Raw genomic sequence first — 9,921 nt, 5'->3', positions numbered from 1 at the left:
TTACACATCCCACTTTTTCTCGCCCCATGATCTATACAGTATTTTAGGTGTAGATAATGCAGCATCATTGCACGGATCATGTCCATCCACCGATTGTCAACCTTGTTATCAATCCAGTTCTTAAATCCAAGTCACCCAGACTACAATAATCTCCCTAATACCCGACCAGCAGTCCTTGGCACCAGCTAACTATGGCCGGATTACATAGATGTATTTGTTCTGTATACAGGATCAGTGATGTCACAATAGAATTCCTGAAAAGGTTAATCTGGGGCGGCTGGCGCTGTATTATGATTGGGAATTATGTGAGATATGCAATCAGGAGCTGGAAATATTGACCTCGTGTCAGCCAACGAGCAGATGCCGCAGTACAGTAAGGGATATTAATAACTAAGCAGGGACTTACAGTACTGCTGATCCAGGATAAGGACTTTCTCTATTTAGGAATCATTTGTAACCGTTGTAAACAGTAGATTAAGTATCTTTAGTATTCTCTGGCAATCTGTATGCATAATAAAAGCAACATAATATATTGTCTGATTGCTACTAAGAGGTAAAATTACTAAAGCTCAACATCGATGTTGTGTTTCAGGGGCTAAGGGCCCGATTCACACCTGAATATACTGTGTGAAAAAAAAGTTGCCGGAATTGTTCGCTGGCGAGTGTCGTGGGCGTGCATTGTGGCCTATACTCATGAGCAGTTCACCGATAATCGTCTGCCGCGCAGTTTCGCAGCCGTGCGTTCAGGTCTGAAAATGGCTCTAAATCACACATTTACTATCAGAGTATTTATTATCTGTTTTAGATATAGAATTTGTGTGTGTGTGGTCAGATCCCCTCTATTATGGTCAGATCCACTCCGTTATGGACAGATCCACTCCATTATGGTTAGATCCGCTCCGTTATGGTTAGATCCGCTCCGTTATGGTCAGATCCGCTCCGTTATGGTCAGATCCGCTCTGTTATGGTCAGATCCGCTCCGTTATGGTCAGATCCGCTCCGTTATGGTCAGATACACTCTGTTATGGTCAGACCTGCTCCATTATGGTCAGACCCGCTCTGTTATGATCACACCCTTGCTGTTATGGTCAGATCCACTCATTTATGATCAGATCCACTTCATTATGGACAGATACACTCCGTTATGGACAGATACACATTCCGTTATGGACAGATACGCTCCGTTATGGTCAGATCCGCTCCGTTATGGTCAGATCCGCTCCGTTATGGTCAGATACCCTCATTTATGATCAGATCCACTCCAATATCGACAGATCCACTCCAATATGGACAGATACACTCCGTTATGGTCAGATACACTCCGTTATGGACAGATACACTCCGTTATGGACAGATACACTCCGTTATGGACAGATACACTCCGTTATGGTCAGATACACTCCGTTATGGTCAGATACACTCAGTTATGGACAGATAGTTATGGACAGATACACTCCGTTATGGACAGATACACTCTGTTATGGACAGATACACTCTGTTATGGTCAGATACACTCCGTTATGGACAGATACACTCCGTTATGGTCAGATACACTCCGTTATGGTCAGATACACTCAGTTATGGACAGATAGTTATGGACAGATACATTCCGTTATGGACAGATACACTCTGTTATGGTCAGATACACTCCGTTATGGACAGATACACTCTGTTATGGACAGATACACTCTGTTATGGACAGATACACTCTGTTATGGACAGATACACTCCGTTATGGTCAGATACACTCCGTTATGGACAGATACACTCCGTTATGGTCAGATACACTCAGTTATGGACAGATAGTTATGGACAGATACACTCCGTTATGGACAGATACACTCTGTTATGGTCAGATACACTCCGTTATGGACAGATACACTCAGTTATGGTCAGATACACTCCGTTATGGACAGATACACTCAGTTATGGTCAAATACACTCCGTTAAACACACCGATGACAAAAAAAGTCTAAAACACCATATTAAGGGTAGGCCAAGCTAATTACCCAGTATAACTTGCGGAGGGACTGGTGCCGTCGGCTCCATCATCCAGTCGTCATTGGAGAGCATAGCATCCACGTCTTTTACTTTATCCATAAGCAGCGCGGTGACCGCTTCTTCGTCCCCTGCTGCCAGTAAGGACGTGAGGCGCCCAATAAATAAGGACCCTGCAGGATAGTCAGGCCTACAAATCTGGGGTGAGCTTTTCCAGCCATTGCTCTGAGCAGACATGTTCTGTGTATAATGTGCAACATTAATATACAACCCCCCAAAAACTAATATCAGCATGTATATAATTTAGTGCTTTCCGGAGTTATGCATTAATCGGCTAGATTGTGTCGGTGTGTAGATAAGTCTGTGTAAAGACGCAGCGCGTGCTGCCCAGATATTTGGTGTCAGCGCTGCACTCTGTCATGTCTATAGATAGAACAAATCCCATGATCCTTCAGTGACAGTACATGCTCTGCCTCACTCGCTCTGAGAGAACCAGGTGGAAAGGTCAGTGGTACAAAAACATAATACATTACAGGGCAACGCTGAGGATGTCAGGAAGACACAAGGATAAGGTTGACCATTGACCATCGATGATTTTAAATCATCGATGGTTTATGGCCGATGTCATACTTTTGCCATCTATAGGCGAGAACCAGATGGTTTTCCTCCATCGATGGTACAGCAGGACCGATGTTGTTTTTTTCCCAGTGCTGGGATCGTTCCACATCTCACTACAATGAAGCTCTGCCCCCACATTCTGATTGGCCCACGGGCCAGTCAGTCAAAGCAAATGTATGACCATCAATAGCTAAAACTATGGATGGGGGGATTCAATTAGAGGGAACAAAAAAGTGTTTTATCCTGACGTTTCTCCCCAAACCCCAAAAAATATTTAGGCATTATCCTGTTAGGTCACATGAAAGGGCTTATCGGGGTAATTGAATAGGCATGGGTGCAGCAAATAGCCACGAAAAAACATTGTGCACAATTGAATCCCCCCCTTCATGGCAGATAAGAACCCCTCGGCCCATCTTGTCTGCTCATGTACTCGCACACACTTACACCTGAGGGTTTTTCTTGTCAGAAGCCAATTAACCTACCAGTATATTTTTGGATTGTGGGAGAAAACCACAAAGGGGTTTAAAGGGGTTAAGTTGCCCATAGCAACCAATCTAACAAAGGCTGTAGATTGAGTTGGCAGCGGATTGTTTGCAACGTCTTGCATTTACAGTATCTCTTAAAGGTTTGATACCTCTCCACCTTATAAAGTGATCTTCAATGAGCCACGGGCTGGCAGAAATAATTGCATGATCCCTGTAAAATGCGCAATACTATAAAATTAGACAATAATAGTACTAAATGTAGACACGCAGACACGCACACACGTGTGGGAACAGTAATGGTTAATGCTGCCAGTCAGCGATAACAAAATAACTGTGATGGAAGCAGTAGCAGGGCCCCAATGCACGGTGCTTGGGGGGTCAATAAATTAATGCAGCTCATCTCTCTGAGCACCTGGCTTCTTGTCCTTGCTGTTACCTATGTCCCCGCCCCTCTCATTAGTATGGCTGACAGGGAGGGAGGGGAGGGTCCTCCCATCTCTGGCCAAATTACAGAGCGAAGGAGAGCGAACAATCTGTATCCATACATCACTGTGGCAGCCCTTCCTGTGCCCATGGCAGGGGGAGGAAAGGTGCAGCACCCTGTAATCACAGGCACACCAGCTGCCAGTCCTGCACCTCCAGCCGGCCTCACCACCCACCACTACCCGTGTACTGGCATTAAGTGGCTGAGTGATTCCTTGGGCATCATAAATGTGGTGCTACAATACTGGCTACATTGCAAGTAACATAACCTTTGCATAGTGTTCTCATATGTTGTCATGTGATATGCACAGTCCAATAACGGCCTTTTAACAGATCAGCGTAAACTATATACATGATATTATAATCGCACATGCAGACCTGGTAAGCTGCGCAGTAGCTGTGGGGTGTCTGTAGGTGGCGACATCACATGGCCTCTTCCTGATCCCCGAGACGGGTATTTATCGGGGGTAATTTCCTGGCAATTTATTTTAAATTGAGATCTATATACAGTATGTATAGAACAGGCTAACTACTCCTCACCTCTATGAGATGAAGTACCACCAGCGACCACTAGAGGCCACTCGACAGACTAAATGACTCCTTTGTGTGCTAAAAGATGTCATAACAGTCGACAAAGGTCAACATGGACACCGTAAAAGTGTACAGGCTTGGGGCACAATATTATTATCAGTGGCGGTTTTTACCTATGGGCTGCAGGGCTGCAGCCCCCCCCCAGGTAAAATCCGCCACTGTAGTGAAGACAGATGCAGTCTGTGAGGCTGCACTGGCTTCACTATGACTGGCAGTGACTTCCTATTGGAAGTCCCACCTGCCAGTCACAAAGGCAGTCCCATTGGGAGGTGTTCCCTCCCTCCGGGATGCCTTTCTGCGGGCTGGCGTGCATAGATGGGAGAGAAGGTAGCAGCGGCGGCGGCAGCAGGGGGGTGCCTGAATCGCGGCACCGCCGCTGCAGCCAGAGGCAGCCCCCCTCCCACAATAAGGTACGAGCCGCCACTGATTATTATCTCTATAAAACTCTATGCCCACTCGGATAGTAAAGTATAAAAAAACTCATGTTCACCTTCTCCATGGTGACCTATTGCTTGTGTCCACCTTTTGACCATGTCGACCTTTTGACTGTTGACCTATTGGTCGCATCCCCCTGCAAGGGAGGAAGGTTGGTCTCAACAAATGGAGTCATGTCACAATTGTGAGTCCCGACCCCATTTGCCATCATTGTGGGGGTATGGCCAGCTGAGCGACAGGTCCTTGAATCTAACAACGGACCACGTCTCCCAGATCACCTAGCTGGTGCACAGCTGTAGTCATTACCAACTGTCACATTTCCCAGGTCACCTAGCTGGTGCACAGCTGTACTCATTACTAGCTGTCACATTTCCCAGATCACCTAGCTGGTGCACAGCTGTAGTCATTACTAACTGTCACATTTCCCAGATCACCTAGCTGGTGCACAGCTGTAGTCATTACTAACTGTCACATTTCCCAGATCACCTAGCTGGTGCACAGCTGTACTCATTACTAACTGTCACATTGCCCAGATCACCTAGCTGGTGCACAGCAGCTGTAGTCATTACTAACTGTCACATTTCCCAGATCACCTAGCTGGTGCACAGCTGTAGTCATTACTAACTGTCACATTCCCCAGATCCCCTAGCTGGTGCACAGCTGTAGTCATTGCTAACTGTCACATTTCCCAGATCCCCTAGCTGGTGCACAGCTGTAGTCATTACTAACTGTCACATTTCCCAGATCACCTAGCTGGTGCACAGCTGTAGTCATTACTAACTGTCACATTGCCCAGATCACCTAGCTGGTGCACAGCTGTAGGCATTACTGTCACATTGCCCAGATCATCTAGCTGGTGCACAGCTGTAGTCATTACTAACTGTCACATTGCCCAGATCACCTAGCTGGTGCACAGCTGTAGTCATTACTAACTGTCACATTGCCCAGATCACCTAGCTGGTGCACAGCAGCTGTAGTCATTACTTACTGTCACATTGCCCAGATCACCTAGCTGGTGCACAGGTGTAGTCATTACTAATGGTCACATTGCCCAGATCCCCTAGCTGGTGCACAGCTGTAGTCATTACTAACTGTGACATTTCCCAGATCACCTAGCTGGTGCACAGCTGTAGTCATTACTAAGTGTCACATTTCCCAGACTCCCTAGCTGGTGCACAGCTGTAGTCATTACTAACTGTCACATTTCCCAGACTCCCTAGCTGGTGCACAGCTGTAGTCATTACTAAAGGCCCATACACACTGGGTTTTCTCATCTGTACCTTCAGCACGAAAGCCACCCAGTGTGTACAGGGCAGCGATAAGGGCTGCGCGCTGCTACATAATCATTGCCGGCCGCTGCTCAACTGCTGATATTACCAGCAGATGAGCAGGTTTGTGGACGGCTTTCCATAGTGCTGCGCTATGGAAAGCCCCCCGCCCCCCCGCTGACAGCGTCGGGCAGGGGGAAAGCGGCTCAGTGTGTATGCACTGAGTGGCTTTCCCCCCAGCGATGACAACGACCATCGCTGTCCATACACGCTGGGCATAATCGCCCGGTGTGTACGGACCTTAACTGTCACATTTTCACAAATGCTGCATTCATTCCTACTATAGATCCACAGGCTGCGTGAGACACATGAACTGTTGGTAGATCCTGAGGACAGGTTTGGCCACCCCTGCTGTAAACCAATTCCTGAGCGGGGAAAGCCATAGCCCTGAAAGTCTAGTTACGATGTTACCCTGCATTTGCTTTGCCAAAAAACACACTCTGATGCTTATGCCCCAATATATACATATTGCCTATAAATACCGGCCACAAAGCTATATATACGTAATTACCCATCCAGAGATTATTACCTGCCTAATACAGATTATTGTCATGTGCCAGACTGGCCCAGTATTACTGTGCGAGACGTATAGAATTACCGGAAAGCGCCTCGTTATCTCCTTATATTATAGGAGCCGCTTAATCACTTCACACATTGCAACTCTTTCATCTTCAGCTTTCCACCAGCAACATCTGGGGGAGTTTTACTAGTGCCCAATAAAAATGGGGAAAAATGTATAATAATGTTATAATGTATGCTTAATGGGAAAGTAATCAAATTATATATATATATATATATATATATCTATATATACACACACACTCTAAACACAGTACGTTTCCCCAACTGTACCCAATACTGTATGCGGAAGGTGGTGTTAGTAGACAGCTGACAGCGCTATAGTGGGGCATTGTACAAGTTATAACCCAAAACAAACAGGATAAATAATTTATTCTCAGCCAGCAAAACTAGATTCTAATTCTTCTTTCCTTTCTTCGCTCCCTTCTTCTTCCCTTTCTCCTTCCCAGACTCCTCCTCTACACCACTCATTGCCTTGCTCCTCTTCTTACCAAGCGGTGTCTTGGTGTACCAGGTCTGTTACGGGAAGGGAAACTTGTGTTATACAGTATACTGAAAGGTAACACATTGTCGGACTCACTGGTATGGGGAGGTGAGAAATGAAATAAGGGGCCTTGGCGGCATGGGTGGGTGGCGGCATCCGCCAGTGAATGGCTCTCATCATGCTGATTGGTGGATAGCTGGAGCCATCTATCCATAAGAGCGCTGCGTTATCTACATGCCTCCCAACCTGTAGGCAAACGGTGTATGGCTGTCAATGTGCTGATTGGTGTATGGTTGAAGCTACCCACCAATCAGCTGGCAGCCATTCTGTATAGAACAGAAGCACGTGAAGAGAGAGTGCGGAGAGCAGAGGGGGTAAGTCTCTCACATGGGCAATCTTTTAAACATATTGCATGGAGAATCTCACTGAGGCCTTAGAGAACTATTTCCCGCACCAACTGACCACAGACCATGTGCGACAGAGCCTAGAGTCTGACCTTGAAAGCCTCCTCCTCCTCTTTATACACCGGCTCCTGTCTGGACAGGGAGCCTAGGAACTCTGAGGCTGCCAACGGTCTGCGAGGAAGCTGCTTTATCCTTCTGTCATTCAGGACCAGGTCCACTGCCTGCACCATGTGCCCGGGGGTGAAGCCGTCCGTGATCTTAGCCAGGGCACTGAAGTTCAGTGACGTAGTATTGTCTACTTGCTGGGTGATCAGCCTCTTCCACAGGACTGGAGAGAAAAGACACATGACATACAGGATGAGTGACAGTGACATTCTGGGGGTGACCTGATAGGATATACATACTGTAGATGTAAGTACAGATTGGGAAGTGAGGCAATCTTAAGCCACGCCCCTAACCACAAGGTTACGCCCCCTAATTTTAAGTGGTTGTTTCTGTCCCTCCATCCAGCCATGAAAAGTCGGGAGGTGTGGTCAGAATGCTCAGATAAGCCGTGGGCCGGTAGAACCCTAGTCAGTGGGGAGGCAGGGCCGGATTTGTGCCTAGGCCCGTGAGGCACCGGCCTCAGGGCGGCACCAATTAAGGGCGGCAGGCAGGCTAAAATTCTGTTAAATAGCAGCATGGCAGAGCGGGTGGGCAGCAGCGGGCAGTAACGAGCACCGCCGCCGCAGACATGAATTATCATATGTCGGCGGCAGCGCCGCTCGTCACCCGCCACTGCCCACCCACTCTGCCATGCACATTACATCACCGCTTAGTTGCTGGGTCCGACGGTCCCCCTGCCCGTCCGGAAATGGCTCAGGCTCACTGCTGCCGGCTCCCGCCCATTGGCTACTCTACACACACAGTCTATTGGTTGCTGTGTATCCAGCAGCTGAGCTGAGCGGCGCGCAGATCCTCCCTGCGCTCAGTCAGTCACAGTGTGTGAGCCGGAGAGAGACTGACAGAGACACTGTGCTAATCACTGTACTAACAAGTGCCTCTCTCCCTCCGGGTCCTCTGTACAGTGAGCAGTCCAGAGTGCTTAAAAAAATATTAAGGTGGGCTACAGTTAAATTTTAATGAAATATATTAATAACAATGTATATACATATATGATTACATTAAAATAGGTGGGGGGGCACAAAAATGTTGTGTCTAGGGGCGGCATGACCCCTAAATTCGCCCCTGTGGGGAGGAGGGAATGGTATGAGTGGGGGAAGGGAATGTACAGTGAGGGAAGAGGGCCCTGCTTGTGAGCGCTTACAATCTGTCATCTATAAAGTGTAGAGGGTACTTGTGTAGTTTCACGGCACCAGCATGGCGCCGTGCTACTTCCGGGTTCTACGCTCGCCACAAACTATGTAAAATAAAGTAACTTAACTCCATGCCAACATGGATAGTTCATACCTCCACTATCCATGTTGGCATGGAGTTTATTTTAGATAGCGTGGCGAGCCTAGCGAGCCACCGAGCCCGCAGCGTGGGCGAGTGAAGCGAACCCCGCAAGGGGATTCAGACGTGAAAACAAGTTGCGTGTAGAGTACTTATATATATATATATATATATATATATATATAAAGATGAACAGAATTCATACTGAAAAGTTTGAACAAAGACCAAATAATTTGTTGATTCCTGAAAGTTTCTGCAGTTACAAACTCGATCTCAAGATGGTAACTGAGATATCAGAGCGCAATAACAAAATATCCCGTGTACTGTAATTCTAGGAAAGGATAAAACTGTGTAAAGCTGGATACACACTGGACGATGTGTGTACCCAGCGAGATCGTGGGCAACGGGCCCTGGCAAACACACTTGCCGCCCTGCTGCATTCCAATGTCTCACGTTGGCCTTACATGTAGGGCCAACAGAGGATGTCAATGGCAACGCGCGGAAATGCGCATAGTCATCAGTGGGGCCCACTAGTGATTTCCCCAGTGCCCCGCCCAACCCTGAATACAGGTATATAGAGTATCACTAGGGTGCAACTCACCCAGGCGTGCTGCATAGTCCGGCCTCGGGACCAGGATGATCTTCTTGTATATCTTACAGAAAGGTTTGACCTCTGCATCGAACGGCCGCTGACTGGTACCCACGATAAGGATGCGATCCTCCGACTTTATGGATTTCAGGAGTTTTGGTAAATCCTTTTTCAAACGTTTGGGATCTAACTGTCAAGAACAATGAGAACGACTGAGTATAACATAACAGAGACTACGGTGTACCTACTGTATAACAACGGGGACATTTGAGGGGGTTTGAGGATCATTCTTTAACATGGCTATTCCCTTTGTTTAATAATATAAATGTTAGACACCAGGGGGCAGTAAGTCAATGAAGCAGAACCAGCATTGTGCCGTCAGTAGAAGAACACTAGTAATAGACATGATATTTAGGGTTACCACCTAGTCCCTTTAATTCCGGACACATGTTAATTACACAGGTTCTGTGGCAGTTTAAAATCAGGTGGAGTG

General features: G+C 47.1%; 1 protein-coding gene across 1 annotated transcript in view; it reads right to left on the bottom strand.

Annotated features, from left to right (window-relative positions):
• Window positions 1-6,872: 6,872 nt before the first annotated feature.
• The window catches only part of DRC11 (dynein regulatory complex subunit 11), a 138,613-nt gene continuing 135,564 nt past the window's right edge, over window positions 6,873-9,921 (bottom strand). Inside the window, exons 17-19 of the mRNA XM_083154557.1 lie at window positions 9,441-9,618; window positions 7,498-7,733; window positions 6,873-7,033 (exon numbers count right to left, since the gene is read on the bottom strand). Coding sequence (XP_083010683.1) covers window positions 6,914-7,033; window positions 7,498-7,733; window positions 9,441-9,618 — 534 coding nt within the window. The 3' untranslated portion in view covers window positions 6,873-6,913. The remainder of the gene's footprint in view (window positions 7,034-7,497; window positions 7,734-9,440; window positions 9,619-9,921) is intronic.

This window comes from Crinia signifera, chromosome 7 (assembly GCF_055691185.1).
Source record: "Crinia signifera chromosome 7, ASM5569118v1, whole genome shotgun sequence".
Lineage (NCBI taxonomy): Eukaryota > Metazoa > Chordata > Amphibia > Anura > Myobatrachidae > Crinia > Crinia signifera.
The sequence above is the reverse complement of the archived record's forward strand: the minus strand, read 5'-3'. Positions and strand labels throughout refer to the sequence as shown.